A 21,819-nucleotide genomic window follows, 5' to 3' on the forward strand; every position below is an offset into this window, starting at 1 on the left:
ACTGGAACCACAGTGACTCAGAACGCTTCTCTCATCTTACTGGCTGCATTCAAAAATACCTTAAATAAAAAAAACTGCCTTCATGTGTCACCTCGCTGACACGAAGCTGCTCCGTGCTTTTAAAGCTCGAGGGGAAATCATGAAGCGGGGATATAAAGAGAAGTGACAAAGAAGAAGAACCAAGTTTACAAGCAGCCGCAGTTACTTCATCTCATCGCTGTCTTACAGCACTCGCATTTGGCTTCACTGAGGGCAGGCTCAGTATTGTGACATCAGCCTATTAGAACCTAAAACAGGGCAAGGGCCGTACAAAGACAATCTGACTGAAGGACGTCTCAACTAAAACACAGGAGCCTCTAGGAGCAGAGGGCTGAAAAAGTCAAATCAGCACCTTATTCTTGAAGTAAATGAAATCATGCAAACAGAATTATTAAACCTGTTGGAAAATCTTCTTTTTTTCCCTGTGTACGAGGCTACAATACTGTGTGGAGACAGTCTTTGTATATGTGGTTCTGGGAATGGCCGAGGACAAGAAAAAAAAAAAAAAAGGAAATTCTATGGTAAAAAAAAAAAAAAGAAAGAAAAGGAAATCACTTAAGAAAGGAAGTTCAGCAAAAGGTTACGCATTACACATATAACAGAATCTCTCAGAATTAGATTGTTCCTTTAAGGCATCAGCAACATTTTAAGCCAAGACAAGCGTGACTCAGAAATGAGAAGAAGCCCCGTCGCTCTTTCTTCCTCTGTAGGCATCGACGTGAACATGAGTTCAGCCGACAGCCCTAAAACGTGTTCTCTTTTCTAAAAGGTTATTCCGGATCATATCCAGCCTTTAAGAGTTTGAAACGCTCCATTCTTTAAACAAAACAAAAAAGTTAGTCACACAAAATGAGTGTCAAAATGACATTTGATTCTAAAAAGGTTGAGAGCTGCAACGATTAGTCTATTTTGAGTCAATTCTTTCATAAAAAAGTGGCAGAAAATGCTGTTTTCAGTCTCACAAATATGGAGATTTCCTGCTTTTCTCCGTTTTATATCATATTAAACTAAATATATTTGGGTTTTGAATGGACAAGACATTTAAAGACACCGCCTTGGACTTTCAGAAAACTCGAATGTAACAAACAATTAAATAAACGAAAACAACCGCCTGTCGCCGCTTTCGTTGAACATTTCTAAGGCTGCAACTAACCATTATTTCAATCACTCATTCGTTATTATTATTATTGACATTCATTTCTCAATTAAAAATAATTCCTTTAATTCCCTCTGTGTGCTTCTCATTGGCTAAACATTTCACGATTTAGCATCCTCAACTGAACTGAAGCCTTTGCTCAAAGAAGAGAGATAAGATCCCTACAGCAGCTATAAATGGCCACGGTAAAATCAAATAAAAAAAAACTTGATGTCAAAAGTAACCAAAAGAAGTAGCACACTGTTAAACCACCAGTTTCAAAAGAAAATGAAAACTCTTATCTCCTCAACCACCAGGTGGTGCTGCTACACTGCACTGAAAAAACACAAGTGTGCGTCTGAACCTGCTGTGTATCGTGTATCTTGTATTTGAATCTTTCTGCAAGTTTGTATTAAGAATAAAAATGATTGCAGGGCAAATAGGAAACTATAAAGTGTATGAACTTTTGTAAAATGGTCATCAGTATAAGAGTTTATGTGCTGAAACATACAAAAAAAAAGTTGGATTCTACTTTACAGCCAATATGAAAGAGAATGTCATGTCTCTTGCTTTGGTGTTACATGTTGAGAGGCTTTAACAACCTGACGGGGGGGAAAAAAAAACAATCATCCGGATTCTTCACCTAAAATATCATGAATTTGGCTCAATGTGAACACGGAGAGAACAGACAGAAAACACACCTCTCTGAGGCCGTGGTTAAATAAACACAAGTAGCATTGGCAACAGACTGCTTATTGGAAATATGAAGTAGAAAAAGTCAATAAGATCGACGACGAAAAAAAAAAAAGCCAAAGTCTGTACATAGTAGGTCTCTCCTTTTTCCCAGCTGTCCTTGAATGTACCATTGGTTACCTCCTTCGCAGGTCAAACGACACCCCTCTGAACAATCACCTCACAGGACAACAGGGTGGGGCAAAGTCCAGCAGTCCCGATCTGCTGCCTGGTTGGTCCTTTTCCTTGGCATTAGAGAGTGGGCCAGGGGGAGCGATAGAGACGCGACAAAGATGTTTCAGTTCGTCTCGCTCGTTTTGTCCTCGGCCTGTTTGTCCTGGAGGAGAGTTATGAGCGACTCCCACGCTGCCTGGCACTGCAGAGGGGCGGGAAGACGGATGAAGACGGTCGACGGAGGGGAAAAATGAGGTGGAAGGGGAAAGAGGGAGAGAAAGTGATACAAGAGAAACATTTCACTTGCGGCAGCTTCATGTTAATACAGTATGGATCTGTTTTTGTTCTGTTTTTTCAAGGTGTTTAAAGGTCCGCAGTTTGGAGGATAAAGATAAATGTGGGAGGGAAAAGGCTTCCCCCTCCTCACCATCACTTAAAGCAATTTTTACCGTTCTGGCATGTTTCAGTTAGAGCACCCAGAGCTTCCCTCTGAAGTACCACCCTCTTCCCCTACTGCCCAACACTGGAAATAAAGTTAACTGATTTGCGAAGACAAGTGTTTCTAAGTCTGCATACCTTTTCGTAGTGGTTGATGTTATTGTCGGCCATGCCGGTGAGAAGCTGTTTGAAGTCTTGTCTCTTGTTGCTCTGCCAGCGCTCCCAGTCTGCCTTCAGGTCAGCGTTGAAACACTCCACTTTGTCTTGGCATTTCTCCACCTCCACTGGCATCTACGGCGAGACAGAGAAAAACTACAGCTACGGGAGCCTTCAGGGACATAATGTGAGACTACAGGTTACGGGGCAACAAGCACAGGGGTCTGGGTGGTGCAGGGGAGGGCTACAATAGAGAAATGTGAAGTGAGGGACAAATTCTGCCTCTAAAATCCTGAGAATCCCTCTATGTGGAGTAGCATACGGACAAAAGATATCCGACTGATTATATCTCCACTAAAAGCTTTTATTTTGAAGAGATTATTCACCCTCATGTTAATTTTTTCCAGTGAGTTACTCTGAAGAATATTAACTCATTGTTGGTCTGTAAAATCATCACATCAACTAATACTGTGGGAAACTAGACATTCCTGGAAATGGCAGCAGTGAACACGCAGCACTTTTAAGGCCTCCGTGTGTAAAAGGAACTTCAGACTCTGATGAGCGGAAGGTGGAGTCTTACTGGCGTTCTGTCCTCCTGTTTGCGCAATATGGCTGCTTCTAGTCGCCCCTCGTACTCCGCCTGGCTCTGGTCTCGCTTCCTCAAAACGTTCTGTAAAAAAACAGAAAACATGAGCCGTTTTATTTTGCACTGTTAGCGGGACATTCGCTGTAATACTGTAATATTCCTGAGAGAGACCACGTGTGAAAAATGATCAACAGAGAAGAAGAGATGCTGATTCTAGAGCTCAGCGATGTACAGGATGTGACACACGCAGAATCTCAAAATCCATTTCCTCTATTCAAGGTGAAAGGTGACTCAGCTGAAAGAAAGCAGGGCTGCGTTTCAATAGTGGTTCAAAATGCCCTTGTTCACTTCGGGGGAATCCCTGCCGCCATCCTAAATGTCGTTCCACAAACGAATGATATCTGTCATTTATAATAAGATTGCTCTTCTGAGCCCAGTCCCCACTAAGAAATGTGCATGGGAAAAGGATTTGGGCATAGATATTTCTGAGGTCTAGTGGAGGGACATTCTGAAACTGGTTCACTCATTCTCGATTTGTGCCAGGCACGGCCTATTACAGTGGAAGGTGCTCCATAGAGCCCATTACACCAATGCTAAACTGGCAAAGATATACCCTAGTCACAGTGACGCTTATAACCACACATGTTCTGGACGTGCCCGAAGCTCTATGAATTTTGGTCCGATATATTTCAAACCCTCAAACAGGCCCTTAACACAAATGTGAAAACCCAATCCCCTGACTGCTCTTTTTGGGCTACATTTGTCTAAAAATCTGCCCATTACTACACAACATGTCGTGGCCTTTACCACCCTGCTCGCCAGGCGCAACATTCTCCTTAAATGGAAACATGTTTCTCCACCGACTCATAATAGTTGGATACGTGAAATTTTACAGTGTCTAGGGTTAGAGAAGTTAAGGTTTTCACAGAGGGGATTTTTGGAAGCATTCCACCAACCCTGGGACTGCTGGCTCTTATTAGTAATAGTCTTACTGTAACTCCTGATAATGCTGAGGTCACAGGTTTTGCTGTTTTTGCCTTTTCACTGTAGAACTATAATACTTTTTTTCTGTGTACCTGTATAAGTCTGCATAACCCAATAAAAGTTTTTGGAAAAAAATAATAATAATTGTCGTTCCTATAGTCTGAAAAACTGAAGTGGACTTTGGAGGGAACGATGGTCGCAGTTATGCATTTGGTGCAAGAGAATACATCCATGGGTAGGTGGCAGTAATGTATGTAAAACTCTGTGATTGCTCACCACTAAAGAACAACAATCTGCATAAATAAAGCAACTTTTTATCATCATTAAAAAACTTCACGATCTGACATGCTTTTCAATTTTTCTATAAAAATATCTTATTATAAGTCTGTATTCTTATGTGTTCGCCTATGTAGCAGATAGTTTCTTAAAAAAACTCATTGATAGCTTAATATTTTACTGAAAAATTACTAGTTTTAGTAAAAATTTAGTCTACTTAGTTTATATATAGTTACACACTTGATTTATTCTCAACATTATCTGTAAACGCATGGGGGGAAAAGTATTTTTGCAATATATCATAGCAATATTAATGATGATAATCATGATACAGATCACAAACTGAAGTTTCTGAATCAAAGACGGATGCAGCTGTTCATAAAGTGCAGACAGTGCCGACGTATAGCAAAACTCCGTAGACAACGGCTTTGTCTCTAAAGGTATTTCTGATCATTTGTAAGAAGCAGTAAACTAAACTAGCTAAACCTACAACTGACGGTCAATCCATGACAGTTTGGGCTGAAGTGAACGAGGGCAGGTGCGTTTCATTTCACCCCAAATGCCTAAAAGAAATAAAAAGATGGATAAATGAAATTAGATCAACTGTTTGTGGCAAATAAGGCCTCACAAATTCAAATTAGAGGCTTTTTAATGGCTTTTAAGGCCTAGTATTTATTTAGGAGATTTTATTATTTAAGGACCAACAGACTGGAAACAGTGTTTTTTTATTTAATTATGCAATAAAATGATATATATATATATATATATATATATAATCAAGAATCATGCTGACTTGCTGCACTGTATCCAGCTCTCTTAGAATATCAAACAAGAAATAAAATCCCTTATGCCTCTCACCTTCATGGATTCTATGTAGAGGATGTACTCTCTTAGTACGGGTAGGAAGTCCTGGCTCATGTTCTCAGCCAGGTCCTCCAGAGCTCCACAGCTCGTCGTCACGCAGCCAGCCACGCCCTCCAGTGGGCGTCGCAGCTCTTCCTCCGAACCCCCCCAGCTGGAATACACTGTGCCGTACTCCCGCAGCTCTGTCAGGTACTCTAGTGGTGGTGAAAGATGTTATCAGACAGGCCATCTATGTTTGTGAATCACATGTGAGAGTCAAGCATGCACGGCATTTGCTTCTTTACACTCTGCGTGAGCTGGTAGGCCTTCATTATCTACAGTTTCCTGAGTGTCAGTCTTATCTTTTACAATCTGGAAAGAAGGACCGTTTCGTTTGCGCTGCAGATTTTTTAGGCCACAGCCGCTGAACAGATGGTGACGACAAACCTTTCACACGGCAGATGTCAGGTATTTACACAATCACTTGTCATGCGTAAGTTATAGGCCTGTGTTTATCAACCGTGCACCCACCCGCAAGGCCAAAGGTCTGTGGGTTTTTCTCCAGCCAGACATTACAGCACTGAATCAATACTGCAGCTAAATTCACAAAAGCCAGTGTTAGCCACCCGGATAAAGACTGACCTACTGCACGACAAACACAATGTAGCACTGTGGTAAACAGATCATAAGGAGTACTACTTCCGGCCGTGTTGCAAGCAGCCCACGACACGGTTTCAAAATGTTGCTTCCTTGTGCCTAAAATACATGTTTGAAGGAATTAACTTTAGCCAGAACCCCTTGTTACATCCCAGGGCTAATACATTACGTAAAGTTTTGCCATGATAAGGTTCTGTTGAAGTGATAATAGAGTTGGTAAATAGAAGATCAAAGAGAAGAACAACTGAGAACTGAGCAACAAATGTTTCTTTTACATTCTTGTTTAAAAGGTCTCATGTGGTAAAAAATGAGATTTCTTTGCCTTTTTTGATTAAAAAACAAGTCGAGGTGTCATAAAAGTACTGTGAAAGTATCAAAATGCTCAATCATGGACGAAAGCCTGGTGGTCCTCCTGCCGCCAGATTAGCGGATGGGACGTCAGAAGATTTCTGATTGAAGTTCTGACCGCGCTGATTTTTTTGAAAAGTTTGGTTTTTAATTCGTTTTTAACAGATTGACAGCTGTGATTGACTCGCTGGGTGTATGGACAGGACGCGGCTCCACCGACTCACATCACGGTGGACTTCACTCCTATAGACCTTTTTAAGGATGTTAACATAAACATTCTAAATGAAAGTGCTCTATTTCATTTCCTGGTGCAGTTCATGTGAATGACAAACCGACAGGAAGTTAACAAGGGCCAAGGCTATATGTCAAATGTCTATACAATGAGAGTCATTCCCCAACTGCAATCACGGCGCAGACACCAAGAGTGCGTATGTGGAGACCAATCAGAGCAAACTGGTACAGGTATATTCAGACAGACATTATGAGACATTAAATCATGTAAACATGTTCTAGTAGAAACCAAAAATAGGAAACAGGAGTGAGAGAGAGGGGGGCAACATGCAGCAAAGGGCCACAGGTGGGAATCGACCCGGGCTGCTGCGTCGAGGACTTTTAGCATTGGTACATGGGGCGCCCGCTCTAACCACTGAACCACCAGGCTCACACCAATTAACAATGGATTCCATTAATCTATCCAGTTCCTTGGTTCTTTTTGTATTGATCAATTTATTGATTTCTTGACGTTGCTCGTTTATACACCCCTCTTAGTACGATTTTAATGGAATATTTTCTCATTTTATTCCCTCTCTTTAACGTCTAATTACAATCAATCATTAAACTGGTTTACAACCATTTGCAAGTCTGATGAGTCTAGTATAACATTTAAAGGATGACTCAGTTTTTTTGTAATTTGGCCAGGGACCCAGGCTGCATGTTACACCCCTCTGTAAGTATCCAATAAACGTAAAAATACAGAAAACAAAATATTTTTTTAAAAAAAGGAAGAAGAATCATCAACCTCCAGGTGATACAGGTCAGTTCATCAGCATCATTAGTCTCCTCTGGTCTGATACCTGACTGCTCTTTGAGGATCCTCTGAGCGATGCGGTCGATGGTTCCCAGTTTCTGGTTGAAGGTGTCCAGGTATTCTCCCATGGCGCAGAACTCGGCAGGCCGCGCCCGCAGCTTGTAGCCTCCAGCCACATGCTTCACCGACTCGCCCACTTTGGTCAGCAGGGCCAGACCCTGACGCTTGTTCAAGTCCTGCAGACACGCGGTGACAACAGGACGCATGGTGTTGAGAATCAAATTACATGAATCATGTGTTAACTACATAGCAATAATCCCATTTTGTGAATAGACTATTTTTGCATGTACCTTGTGCAACTTTGTGCAGAAATAGCCTGATTTGTATTCTTATTTTATGATCCATTCCGTTAAAAACTAATAATATAATCCGTAGATGTTATATGGAATCATTTTCTTGACCTAACGTACTGAAACAGTCACATGAAGGTTTACAAGAAGACCTCAGCTACTTTTGTTATTTTATTACCCTCAGAGTTATATCGCCCATTTTACATTGCAGATTTTATATTCCAGTATGCTTACGCTCCACTTTCTTTTTCTGAGTCCAATTGTTTTACTGCTGCAACAACCTCATTCCCCCACAGGGATCAATAAAGTCTTGCCTTGTGTCTCGCCTACTTAAGAGGCAAGATGTGACTGATGGCAGAGCTGGAGATCACAACCCATGGCAGGCGAGGTATTTTGTGGCAATGTGTTTTACTGTTAGATCATTGTGCTGCATAAAATGAACTGCATACAAGCATCTGACAGGGAAACGGACCGACCGACTGATTCTTTGACTAACCTGAATTTGTTTGTGCGTTCATCATGGAGAGATTGAGAATTGTTTGATTCATTTTTTTTCTTTCTAATCCTTAAAAATCAAATCGTGAACTTCCTACCGCTTGTGTTGTCTCACCTTGGCGGTAAGGAAAGCATTTAGATGCGGGTTGAAAGAGAGGACAGGGTGGTCGGCGACTCGCTTCAGGAACTTGTCCAGAGCTTTCATCCTTGTCTCCACAAACTCCTCTGAGAAACGATCCACCACGCCTTTCATCACAAACTTCTCCGGCAACGGCTGGAGAAGACAAGAGGTTTGGAGGAGGAAGAGCAGAGACTTTTAAATTGACTGTTTCCTCGACGTAAAGCGGGACAGTAAGGTTGCGTCGTGGCTCCTTCGACCTACGGGGATGAGGTGGGTCGGCTGACTGTCCTCCAACTTGATCCTCAGCCAGTCAAAGTCCTGGTAGCGCCGTCGCACACAGTACTCTGGAAGGTCAAACTCTACCCGTGTTGTCTGGAGAAGAGGAAAGAAAAAAAACAACGCACATTTGTTGTGTTACCTGGGAAGAGCAGTATGTCTTTTTAAAGACATCAGCACACTTTTCATAGGTACACATTAGACTGGAGGGTGTCTCTGTACACCTCGGCCTATTTGGGAATACTGTAAGTGCTTATTGACCTTGAAATATAGCTGACCTAGCACACGCGCACAAACACACTCACCCTCACGATATAGTGTTAAAACACAGCCCCCGCATGCCCTCAATTAACACTTTGTGTTCATATCGGGCTGTGTCTCAGGCCTCCGAGCACACACATAGCAACTGTCGTCATGACGCCGCCCGGCAGCTCCTGGCAGTGTCTCCCTCTGAATCGGTTTCTTTCATTACACAATGCAAAAAGGCCTCCGAAGCTACGATTCCCCTGCTGAAAGTGAGAGCAAATGCAGTTCTGTCGGGCAGAGTGGTGGCTCTGAGGTCTGCTGCTCAATTTACTGGCAGACAGATGGGGAGGATGGAACAGAGGATCCACCTGGTAAACAGAAGAAACTGAATACATCCATCTTCTAGAATATAAATCTTTTTTTTGGGAAGGTTGAGGAAAGTGTTTTCCCTTACTGGAGTCCAATCTGTTCAAGCATCCCCTGGGATACATTCTATGTCTGACATAGGCATGTCTTGAAACTTCTGCCTCTGCTAATATTTCCTATTCCTGCAAGTGGTACATGTTAGCATTGTGTAGAACGGCTCAGTCGCAAGTGGCAACATCTGGAAAAGTGAAGCTGATGTGCCTTAAATCTGAATTATTTCTAACGGCCAGCAGGGGTCTGTTTGTATAGAAGTCAATGAGAAAATGGCCGTAGTTTTCACCTGATTTATGACCCCACTTAACATTTTCTTAACAAGTTTATGGACTCAATAGCTAGTTACAAGTCTTCTTTAATAAAACGCAATGTACATTAATAAATTATGGCCCCATTTACAGTAAAATAGACAAACAAGCAGGGTATTTCTCGCTCTCGACCCTCTCACAGTGTGTTTTCAACATTTTGGTTGCCTAGAAAATGTTGTGTTCAGCATTCGGTTGCATTAAAAGATACTTGACGGAGTCAGCTGTTTTTCCTTTTCTTTTTTTCACATTGCTAACCAAGCTAGCTAGCCCTAGTGACCATATTGCATAATTTCGCTCCACCTTTTTATCCAAATATGTTGACTTCTGGCACCAAAAAAACCAAGATGGCGAAAACATGCTTTAGGTTTCAAAACAACAGTCCACAAACCAATGGTGGCTATGTCCAATTCTTTGTGAGTTACAAGCCAATATCAGAAAGTGGTTTACCTCTACCATGCTGGTACTTTTGCATGCTTGATCCCATGAGATCATTTTTGTGTGTATAAACATTACGGCACAGCATTTTACAACTGTCTGGATTAGAAGATATTGACTGTATGCTTGTGAAAATGGTTCGCAGTAACATGAGTATAACTAATTGGAAGGTGGACCAGGTAGACCGTGTTACCATGACACCAGCCAATAGCAGACCTTAGTGGAGACTCTGTAGGTGATGTAGGTCTCCATGGTGGACACATGCTTCTTTGGGTCGTCGACTGTCACAAAAAGGTCACGGGTTTCTGTGGTTTCTTCGTAGAGGTCCCGGACATCTGCTTCCAGGTCGTCATCCAGCTGCAGCCTGTTGAACAGCGAGGACGTGGAGGCGGGACTTGACGTCTCGACCGGCGTGCCGTTGGTCAGCCCTGCTTCCTGCGTGGGCAGAGACAATGGTGACATGGAATTCAGATGCTGCAATGTGGCAAAAGTGCAAACAAAGAGCTGATGGATTGATGCTGATGGCGATGCAGTTGTCTCTCCCGCTCAATGGGACCCTTGTCAAGGCTGCGTACACACCCAACATCATCTGACACTATTCCTGTCTCTCTAATTGAATGATGGATGAGAGGAGAGAAATGGAGCGTTTGTGGACTGGGGATACATTTTCAGAGATTTAATGCTAAAAATAAAAAAAATCCAAATGTGGGAAAACAGTGGCTTGGTATACCATCTCTAGACTGACAAAAAACAACACATATATTATATTGTTTTAGTATTTTTTTTAAAGATACTGGTAGTGTGTTAGTTAGTTTTTCCATTAACAGGTAATTACTGTTGTTTTATAAAAACAGAAATTCCCTAAGTGCCCTCAATGGTCGATTTTCTGGCAAAACAGGCATTCGGGACATTCTTCAACGCAATCAGTAATCTGATAAATATCACTATCAAACTATTAAAAGATGACCCTCTGCTACAGGTATTGCAGTGTGAAAAAAAAAACCTGTTGTGAGACAATTTCCAGTAGTTTCTATGCAGCAACACAATTCCCCTACAGGTGCCTGAAAGCTATAAAGAGAAAATAGTGTGAATAAAGTGAGAGTTTTAGAAAGTGTCCCTCCGAAAATGAAGACAACTTGTGGATTCAGACACTTCATTATTAGAGAAAAGAGAATTAATTGGTTGGTTTTCCACTGTGCCAGCCGAAGGACATAACAAAAAAAATCTAATTTCTACAATGGATTAACATCAATGCAGATTTAGAAGAGACTGAAGATTTCATTATCAAACAGCGAGTGCAAGCAACAGAATGTTAAACATAAACAAAGACTGTAAATGTAAACACTGCAACGAGAAGGTAGGCAAAACAAAGAGGCAGCAGGGCTGCATCATCAAAACTGTCAATTTATCATTCTGTTGAAATCATTTGTTCAGTACTGGGTTTCTTAGCCATTACTTTGCTGCCTAGGGTTTCCAGAGATTCTCTATGGGGTTTAGATCTGGACTCTGGGCTGGCCATTTCACTTTTTCAATATTCTTAGCTTCAAGGAACTGCTTAACCCGTTTTTCTTGCATGAAAATTGCAGTCTGATTGGGAGGCAATTGCAGTGAAGGTTTTGCATGTTGCTGAAGGAGGTTCACATAAACATTTACATTCACTCTGCCATGTAGCTGTACAAGAGGCCCAACTCCTGCTGCAGAAAACAGCCCCCAAACCACGACACTTCTTCCACCAAATTTAACCTTCTTTTTTTTACACTTTGGGTTCAGTCTTTCCCCAGTCCTACGCCCAACATCTTAATAAGTAAAGTAGTAGGAGAGCTGCCAGATAAATAGAGTGTGTCCGAGCTGTGACAGGATGCATCTCCCTGTCAGCTGACACAGGAAAGATTAAATGACACGGACTGCATGTTGAACCTTCAGCCACACAGACAGTCACATGTGCATTCTCTGTACTACCCACTGTCTACTGTCATTGATTGGCATTGTCATGAAACGGTACATCTGACAGATCATGCTGTGGATCCTGTTTTCCTTTGAATGTGCGCCTCTGTCCGGGTAGACTTATCGTCTTGTCCAACCTATATACGCTGTGTGTTGCCCTATGGTTTTTTTTCAGACTTCTGAACCTAGCCCATGGTATAGGAGCTCTGACCCAGCTGTAAAATACCTCTGTTGTACTGTGAATTCTGTTTGTCTTTCGACATTAAACCAAACTTCTTAACAGTATATGAATAAATTGATTGATTCATTTCTCAAGGCAATTAGAATTTGCCACATCAGAAATAAAACTAAAAGGCAAATCTCTTACTAACGGCCTCCACTGCTGCATTTGATTTGACAACTCTTTCTGCCAGTCTTCTGGAGAAGCATCTTGCCTGACACGAAGGAAGAAACGACTTTCTTCCAGGTTAAGGTGCAAGAGGGGAAAGCGGCTAATGTTCAACCATTATCGTTTTCACACACACACACACACACACACACACACACACACACACACACACACACACACACACACACACACACACACACACACACACACACACACACACACACACACACACACACACACACACACACACACACACACACACACACACACACACACACACACACACACACACACACACACACACACACACACACACACACACACACACACACACACACACACACACACACACACACACACACACTTTTTCTTTCGAGTGCCATGTGTGCAATTTTCCAGTACAACCCCTCTGTCTCTCAGACCTATACAAACACACTCCACATGCTGACCACACACACATTTTCTTCACACTACTCTGTCTATATGCTACTGTATATTCATATAACACACACACTCACACACAGGCTGCTGACACTTTAAGTGCACTTCTTACATTGTGGTGCTAACCTGCACTGGTAATCACAGTTCAGATAATTGCATTGCGTTGCAGAATTACACCATTGTGAATGAACAACTAGGCCACCGTAACACAGCCAGACTCAGACAGACACTGAGGTAGAGTCTATATATCGACATGGTGAACAACATGTACACAGTTGGTCATCCATCCGTCCATCTTCAACCGCTTGTCCCTAACAGGGTCGCGGGGGCTGGAGCCGATCCCAGCTGACATCGGGCGTGGGGCGGGGCACACCCTGGACAGGACGCCAGTTTATCCCAGGGCACATAGAAACGAACAGAGACAGACAACCATTCACACTCACATTCACACCTACGGGCAATTTAGAGTCACGCGCATGTTTTTGGACTGTGGGAGGAAGCTGGAGAACCCAGAGAGAACCCACGCAAACACAGGGAGAACATGCAAACTCCACACAAGGGCCCCAGCCCAGATTTGAACAAGGAACCCTTTTGCTGTGAGGCGACAGTGCGCCACCATGTCATGGTGCCCCATGTCATCATATCCGCATAACTATCTTTACAGGCCTTTTTCCACAGCAGACATTTGACTTGTCAAGAGTAGGAAAAGAACAAGTTTTACTAATAACATTAATGATGGTTCCGCTCTATTCCAGAGTCCCAGTGTGACCAGCATGCGTGACACCATGCTGGTCAGAGTCCCAGTGTGACCGGCATGCGTGACACCATACCGGTCAGAGTCCCAGTGTGACCAGCATGCGTGACACTATGCCGGTCAGCGTCCCAGTGTGACCAGCATGCGCAACAGGGACCTGTACTCGAAGCAGCTTTATGGATCTCAGCCATTATGGCCAAAATATGGGTTCAATCCCCAGCTCCCCCAGTCAGCATTTACGATACTTTTAGGCACCGAATGAATTTCCTCAAAACTTTCATTGAATGGCAGCCTCTACCACCATTATGTGAATGAGTGGGAATGGGTGATGAGGCATGTGGTGTAAAGCCCTGTGACTAGTAAGAAGACTTGAAAGTAACCATATAAATGCAAGGAAAAGCATATAACCCAATGAGAAAGTCAGTTTTTTGCTATACAAAATATATCATAGTTATGCATATGAAAAAAAATATTTCAACTTCGACAAAATACATGGTGGTGATTGCACATTCATTCACCTCTAAATTGATTCATTTTAATAATAATAACGCCTTCAAATCTGCTTTGGTCATTAAAGTAAGTAGCCTGTATACTAGTTCATTAGACAATAGCAAAGGTTAAAAGCTTAAGAATGCAATGTTAAGAAATCCTTCCAAAAACATTAGATGCGTGGATCCTAAATCCACAGCAAAACCAGATGACTTGTTACCCGTTAGGCCCATTATCTAACTTTCCATCAACTTTATTTAAATGTGATGACAGATTAAATATTCTGCCATCAGACTGGGACCCATTACCTCCTTGGTGGTGGGCGTAAACAGAGGAACTCTTACAGGCTTCACATTTTAATTAGTTTGGAGGTCACTCCTAAGAAAAACATGCAGCAGGAAGAATAAGAGCTTTGTGACTTTGTTTGCTTGGTCGACCCTTGTTTACTCATCACACTTGAGGGTAATGATGTCAGGTCTCTTCTTGAAGGTGGAATGATTGAAATATTTTTGCTGACCAAATTATGTGACAACTGGAGTCAGTAAAATGCAACATGTGTACAAATACATAATCCAATTGAAATGGTGTATAGTAACAAATGGTGATTGGTTTATTTTGGCTCATTTATGACTGACTGACTTTTTGTTTTCATGCAGTGTTGCTGTATGTTGTCCTGTTGTCTGCTCTGGTGGGCCTGTGTGTGCTGCGCATGCCTCGCTGTATGGGCTACTCCTATTTACCTTTATTTGTATTTGCCTGATGCTGACTCTTGTTTGTCCTGCATGCTTTGTGTATTTGATGCCTTAAACTATTGAATAATTACATGATATGTGATTATGATTAATGTTTTATCAGAAAGTGTTCCTATCTTAGTTAATGTGTTGTTGTTTTTTTTAACCCTTTTTGTTATTTGCCTTTTAAGAAGCCTATTGTTACATCAGGCCAGGGACAGATGCAGATGGAAACTCACCTTCTGGCTAAATCTGGAGTATTTACAGAAATGTTTATGAATATGCACGGTCCCTGTCAAATAATATAAACAAACAAAATAAAGAAATAAACCTTGAGTGTGTATTTGTATGATCCTTTTTTACCATTTTTTTTCTGCTCCTGTTTGTTTTGAATGCTTTGATGCTTAATGTTTATAATCCCCTTAGGCTTCATGGAGCTTAAACACTGTTTTTGTTTTTTTCAGATACATCTTTCATGAAACCAGTGATTCTGTTGCAAATTCAAACTCTACCCTCCAGTCATGGGCAGGGAACCTTAAAGTAAACACAAGTAATTAACCTTGATTAATGTTTACCCCGTCTCTCCGTTAAATTTCCACCAGTTTACTTATTTGATGGATTTCAGCCACAAACACTGGCAGCCTGAAAACAGCTTATTGTATACACAGTGTTGTTTGGTTAACTGTTCTCTCTCCATCATCCCCCCGCTTGTTCCCAAACCCACCCAGCGGACCCTACCTTGTCCCCTCCGACGGTAACGGAGAGCGACTCCTCGGCAGCGGACAGCGGGTGGAGGATCTCCGCGATGGGCTTCTGCCCCGAGCTGGCCAGGCCTCTCGGAGCGCCGACACTCATCCTGCGGGAGGCGGGAAGATGTGGCAGGGTATCGGGGGGCGACGGCGGTCCGGTTCTCCGCGGCTGATACGGTTCGTGTGGTCAGAGGGAGACGAGATGTTTCACCCGCTGGTTGGTCACAACTGTCAGCTGACTCCTACTGCGCAGCACCGGAAATCAAACTACAACCCGGATGTAAACATACCAACAGGCGACTGACAGAATTCTTAAGATCGTCTATTGAGATGACCAGTGGGCTGTTATTTAAACAGCTAACCCTGATCATTTTCACAGCAAAACTACAAATACCAGGAAATGTCATGTAAAACGCAGTCAATGTGAATAAGATAGAAATACAAATGAAAGGTTGAATATGTAGAATGAGCCTGTGAATATTCTAATGTGTCCAGGTCATCGTCAGAGGTGGATTAAGGCACAGGCTGGCCCAGGCTGCAGCCTAGGGGCCCCAGGTGTGCAGGGGCCCTGGATTGGCCAGAGTTTTTTATTTACTACACTAGGGAAAAAATGCCTCCTATTAGGACCCTTAGAAACTTTTTTTTAAAAAAGTCAATGACTGGATAGATATGGGACACATTTACATTAACTCACTGTTACTAGACAGTATAGCGGCAAAATGTCTGAAAGGAAATGTGATAGTGGAGCACAAAAAAGAAAAGCACAACGACTGAAAGAACAGCGAAATTGACAGGATTTTTCAAGGTTAAGGTCAAGGTTCTTCATCTGTTCTAGCCGGGGAGGGGGGGGGGGGGATTCTGATAAAGCATGATTAACAATGTGGGGGGCCCAAACAAAATGTAGCCTAGGGGCCCCTGACCACCTTAATCCGCCACTGGTCATCGTTATCCCCAAAGAAGTCCCAGCCTGGTCAGATGCGTACATGAACTGATGAAGCCTCTTGGAATAGAGGTGAAACGTCTTCCAAGACAAACAACCCAGTCAGGTTGCTTTGGGAATATGTAGAATCTTTATTAAAAGCTATGTCTTTTTTTTTTTTTTTAATAATACATCCACGGGGCGTTTTGAGGGGTACAGAATGAAAGTATTGCTTTTCCATTAAAAAAAGTAGTCTGAATTAATATATTGGCATCGCGGGTTGCTAGGGTTGTTGCTACAGAAACAAGGAATCATTTTGAGTTGAGAGCTAGCTAATGGATTACACACCAGTTGAAGACTGGCTAACGTTAAATACGTTATAAAATTAATTGATTAGACAAAATGAGTTGTTACCCTGTATGATTCTTCACTGACATGGAGCAGGCTGATCGCTTGTCACACTCGGCAACGAACCTGGCAACCCGACTGCTGTAAATCTTTTTTGTTGTTGCGATTAAGATCTTGAGACACTTGATGGTGGTGTTCTGCTCATTCTCCATATTCAGCCTTTAAGTCAAGATCTTTGTTCATTCATTTATTTGTCAAACTAGTAATTGGTGCTACTAGTAATTTGTCTTTTAGTCATTTTTGCTCTCAAACAAATCACTTGTGCTGTGCATATGACTAAGTAATTACATGAAAAGCATTTCCCGGACATCTGGACTCCATAGAAGGCCTCCATATATCGTAATTAATTTATTCATTTTCATGTCTGTCTGCCTGTCTGCCTGCAAGATTGCTGGATAAATACTATAAATAGATAATATTATTATTATTATTATAGAAAGTGCTACTTGCTGCTGCTCAAGGAGGAATTTTTGAGTCTGCAAACAATAAATAAGTCAAAGTTTTTTTCTAGAGTGTATCTTCTAGACCTACTCTATGTGTTAAGTGTCTTGAGATGACCTTTGTTTTGATTTGGCACTATACTTAAAATCGAATTTAATTTAAATTTTATATGTAAATTAAATTATTTATATATATATATATATATATATATATATATATACTACATTCAATTAATTCAATTATTTATATATATTTATATATATATATAATTATTATTACTACTATTATTATTATACAATGCTCAAATTATATATAAATATAAATATATATATATATATTTATATATATATATATATATATATTCAGCATTGCCGAACCAGGAGAACGGAACAAAGGATAGTATACAATGCTGAATATATATATATTCAGCATTGTATACTATCCTTTGTTCCGTTCTCCTGGTTCCGCTTGATAATGATCGGGGGTTTTGGCTGCCAGAAATAGGACCAGAGTGACACCTCCTCATTGTTATTTCTATCTAACCTATCTATGGGGGAAAAAACCGGCACTTGGTTTCAAGAGGCAAAATGCGACTCGTCTACCGAACATAAGCAAGAGTTTTAATCGTTGTTTTAAACCTTCAGTTACTGTTACAACAGCAGGTTCTGTGTAGTTTACCCAGCTCCAGTTACATTTATCACCCAGAGGGACTTTTAACGTTGTCCGTTATCCACCGTTGAGCGGAAGGATACACATATAAAACGAAAGCTAGCTTCACGTTAGCACGTTAATAGAATCCATTCTGTAGTTGTTTTTTTGAGCTGCCTCTCTCGACCTGCGCCGACATGGCCACCAATCCTCCAGGACAAGGTAACCATTATGTTTTGGGTCAAACGATACTGGTATTTAAGGTCTCTGTCGAGTTACAGTGACAGGGGCGTAGCTAGCATTTCTGTCTGGTTCTAGCTAATTCTCGAATACCTTCTGTAGTTTCCCTCCAACAGTGAAGCTCTCTTTAACACAAAAAAACAAGCCTCCCATCAGCAGAAATAGATATTCATACAAATAAAACTACCGACCACAGTGTGCAAATAATATATATACAAATATAGCCACACAATATATATACCATAGTAAATTAGGTATGTCTAAAAAGAAGGAAAGAAAATAACAATTTAAACATAAATTGACAATGACAACAATAGTCACAATTAGACTAATAGGGGCCACAGAAAACAATTCATCCAAATATGTGTGCTAACCTTTTCTGTTCGTTACCAGGGCCAGTGAATCCACGTATTCATTGAATTAAACTGTGAGGGTAGCTCTCATTTCACATGAAACATTCACGATTTGATGCATCATGAAAGCTGAAGGCCGGTCTACATGGTTAAGAGTCCATCAAATAGCCACTGTTACTGCATTTGTACTTATAGGCTGTCATTGGTTTTTACAATTATTTTGTGGTTAACACAATCAGCTAGATTAACTCAGTGTTGTCCGTTATTAAATGAACTAAGCGATGTTAGCTGATACATGTTGTTCTGTCCCTTTCTCTTTCCTCATTGTCCTTCTGTCTCTTAAGACCCCGACACACGATGCTTGGTAAAACCGCCTTTCCATTCATTTCTTATGGAGGAGGCGGTAGTGGCGCGCACTGCTCAGATTTGCCTCTCTGCCGCTGCACTCAAAGTTCAAATCAGTTGAACTATGACCTTGTTGCCGCTGACCTTTTAAAAGCTCAACCAATGAGATAGAAGCTTTTAGTGTGATGTTTACGTTTCCTAGACAACCAGAGAGCGGCATCAAGCCGGTTAGAAAGATGGAGGAAAAAGGTATTGTGTCCGAGTTTCCCGGACTATTAAACGTTACATTAAACTCGTCTCACAATCTTGGAAGAAAACCTATAAGGCTTTGAGGTTCATATGCAGTCACACCAGGTTTGTGAATAGGCAGTTTACGAGCGGTTGTTACTAATACTAATGTTGATTTAGCCGTTTACTGGGTCTCTGTGCCCGACCTCCCACTGAGCCCAGCGCAAAACGTTTGTCACGTGAATGACCCTTAACACTTTTTTTCTCCATCCAGCCTTCCCAAACAAGGCACGAGTGGCGATCCTGGCCGAGCTGGAGAAGGAGAGGAGACGGCTGATGAATACTCCAGGAGCCAGGTAGGGATCGTATCCAGCCATGGAGTTTTAGAGAAACCTTTTATGGGAGGATATTAAGCATTGAGAAAGTATAACCATATATTCAAATGAAATCCAAATCAAAGATATCTCTCCATTTGCCCTCTCCTCCTCATCCCGTAGCTTCTCACTGTCCAGACCGAGTTTGAAGGAGTTCAGGGACAACGCAGAGCAGCAGCACATCGCTGCCCAGCAGAAAGCTGCCCTGCAGGTGAGACAGACTCAGACACAATGGCATCTTCATGTCATTGTACACACAAAGCAGAAAGGAGCGCAACACTTGACTATAAATTGAAAAAGAAAAAAAATGAAAGCAAAACTGTACATACTCAACACAATGCTAAATATACAGAGGAGATCAAAATTAGAGAAACCCCATAGAGAATCTCTGGAAAATCCTCGGCAACAAAGTAATGTCTAAGAAACCCACTACAGTTACTGAACTGCAACAAACTAGCGATGCCCTGTGGGTTTTAAATCCTACAGCCCGAAGAAACCATTGTAGAAATCTTCTCTTCTGGCACAGTGGTCACTATTCTCTAACAAAATAAAGGTTTCTGCTAAAGTGCCTGGGTTATTTAAAAAAAACATGCTAGTACAGCTGTGTAATAGACACGGTGTTATTCTATAAGATTCTGAACAATAAAAAATTCACAATATTTTAGAATAAATCAAGAATTAAAAATATGTTCTCTAATTTTGATCTCCAGTGGTTATTTATCACGTAGTCGCCCATGATGTTGTTTAGTAAACATCCAGTTTGGGTTTCATTCAGTTAGTCTGTGACTTTTCCTGTTTCTGACTGATGCAAAGGGATGGGAAAGAATTTATTGATACTAACGGCGCTGACATTGCTTTATTGATTCCCTTATTGCTTGCTGATCCATTTCCTATGTGTATAAAAAGTACACCGTTTTTCAGCGTCAACACAACTGTTTGAGTCTGAACACGGGATAAATACAATTGGAAACATTTATACAGCATTTGTTTTTATTCAGGATTCCTTAGTATTATTATAAAACGATATTTGCACTTATGCAGTGGCACTCATCACAGTGCAGATGCATGGTATTCCTGGAATGGAAGCCTGTGTTGCGTAGAAAGGTGTTTCAGCATAATGCTGGTGTTTCCAACCTTACTTTAAATGATCATTTTACACACTTTACAAGCTGCACTGTCTTCATCTTTCATCGTGTAATGCAGCCCCCCTTTGGACCGATTCTTCCTCTCTTCCATAACTCCTCCCTGCAACATAGTCAGATGACTTTGGTTGTTTTGCAATGCACAACTCACTTCAACGCACTGTGATGGTCATTTTGCCAACCACAAAGCCAAGAGGTGGTTATCTTAGCTTAGCATAAAGACTGGAAACGGGGGGAAATAGCTAGTCTGTTTAAGAGTAACAAAATCCTGCTACCAGCACCTCTAAAGACACATTATATAGTTGAAAGAATATGCTAATTAAATGGTGAACGTGGTCATTAGTAACACAAACCTTTACCCTACTGTCTCTTCTCTTGCAGCATGCACACACACACTCAACAGGCTTCTTCATCACCCAGGACTCCTCGTTCGGGAACCTCATCCTCCCCGTCATTCCACGCCTGGAGCCTGAGTCTTGACCTTTTACCCTCTTAACCTCCCGCTGCCCGGTGTGAGACAAAGCTTTCAAACAACACACATGCACATCAGACCCACATCTCTCACGGTTTCTCTTAAGTCGGATTAATGGGACTGTTGTTTGTCATGTTTTAAACACTCAGGGGAGTGTAAATCTGACATTTCTACATTTTCCAGACTAACAAGTTGGCTGCTGAATTAAGGAAAGCTTTCAAAACAGTAGGAAGAAAGTTCCAGATGAGCTGTGAAACATCCTGTGACGTCGTGCAGGGGCTAAAAACTAACTTGACACAAATACTGTAAATACTATTCTGCGCCGTTGCCTTTTACCGCACTAAACCATTAGATTCACCTTTTGTCAAACTTTTTACATTTGTAACAGAGTTGCATTGACATTTGGATAATAAAGTTGTTACATTCAATTGTATATATATATATATATATATATAGTGAATTTCAGTTTTTATTTTTGTAAGTATAAAAAAGGTAGTAATCTACGGCCTATAGAGTTTTGAGATTACGGTTCAGTCCTGATTTTTTTTCCCCCTCATTTACGATCTTTTGTGTCTTGACTGTTCACATTCATGTTTTAAAGTGATTTTCAAATGGAAAAAAGAATCCTTCATCCATGGGTTGGGTGTCACACGAAGACATCTTAAGTGTGCCGATACGTGTTTGTGTCTTTAGCTCATATTTATTAA

The 21,819-nt window shown here is 41.4% G+C and overlaps 2 protein-coding genes across 2 annotated transcripts; one reads left to right on the top strand and one right to left on the bottom strand.

The window, feature by feature from the left end:
• Positions 1-590: 590 nt before the first annotated feature.
• Positions 591-15,738, bottom strand: snx30 (sorting nexin family member 30). Its single transcript, XM_083930346.1, has 9 exons — positions 15,532-15,738; positions 10,263-10,481; positions 8,623-8,733; positions 8,356-8,514; positions 7,442-7,631; positions 5,379-5,578; positions 3,255-3,344; positions 2,657-2,809; positions 591-2,282 (listed from the first exon to the last, which is right to left on the bottom strand). Exons 1-9 carry the CDS (start codon positions 15,646-15,648, stop codon positions 2,205-2,207), a joined length of 1,317 nt encoding a protein of 438 aa, XP_083786472.1. The 5' UTR covers positions 15,649-15,738; the 3' UTR covers positions 591-2,204.
• Positions 15,739-17,956: 2,218 nt separating this feature from the next.
• Positions 17,957-21,442, top strand: inip (ints3 and nabp interacting protein). The gene is made up of 4 exons (XM_083929907.1): positions 17,957-18,180; positions 19,399-19,480; positions 19,622-19,709; positions 21,022-21,442. Exons 1-4 carry the CDS (start codon positions 18,156-18,158, stop codon positions 21,118-21,120), a joined length of 294 nt encoding a protein of 97 aa, XP_083786033.1. The 5' UTR covers positions 17,957-18,155; the 3' UTR covers positions 21,121-21,442.
• The last annotated feature ends 377 nt before the right edge of the window (positions 21,443-21,819 follow it).

The sequence above is a fragment of the Echiichthys vipera genome (assembly GCF_963691815.1).
Source record: "Echiichthys vipera genome assembly, chromosome: 16".
Taxonomy (NCBI): Eukaryota; Metazoa; Chordata; class Actinopteri; order Perciformes; family Trachinidae; genus Echiichthys; species Echiichthys vipera.

Coding starts and splice junctions, on each gene's coding strand:
- snx30 (XM_083930346.1), bottom strand. CDS start 15,648: ATGAGTGTCGGCGCTCCGAGAGGCCTGGCCAGCTCGGGGCAGAAGCCC. Junction 3,345..5,378: donor TCTACATAGAATCCATGAAG/GTGAGAGGCATA, acceptor GTTTTTTTACAG/AACGTTTTGAGGAAGCGAGA. Junction 2,810..3,254: donor AACAGGAGGACAGAACGCCA/GTAAGACTCCAC, acceptor GTCTCGCCGTAG/ATGCCAGTGGAGGTGGAGAA.
- inip (XM_083929907.1), top strand. CDS start 18,156: ATGGCCACCAATCCTCCAGGACAAG. Junction 18,181..19,398: donor CACCAATCCTCCAGGACAAG/GTAACCATTATG, acceptor TTCTCCATCCAG/CCTTCCCAAACAAGGCACGA. Junction 19,710..21,021: donor AGCAGAAAGCTGCCCTGCAG/GTGAGACAGACT, acceptor CTTCTCTTGCAG/CATGCACACACACACTCAAC.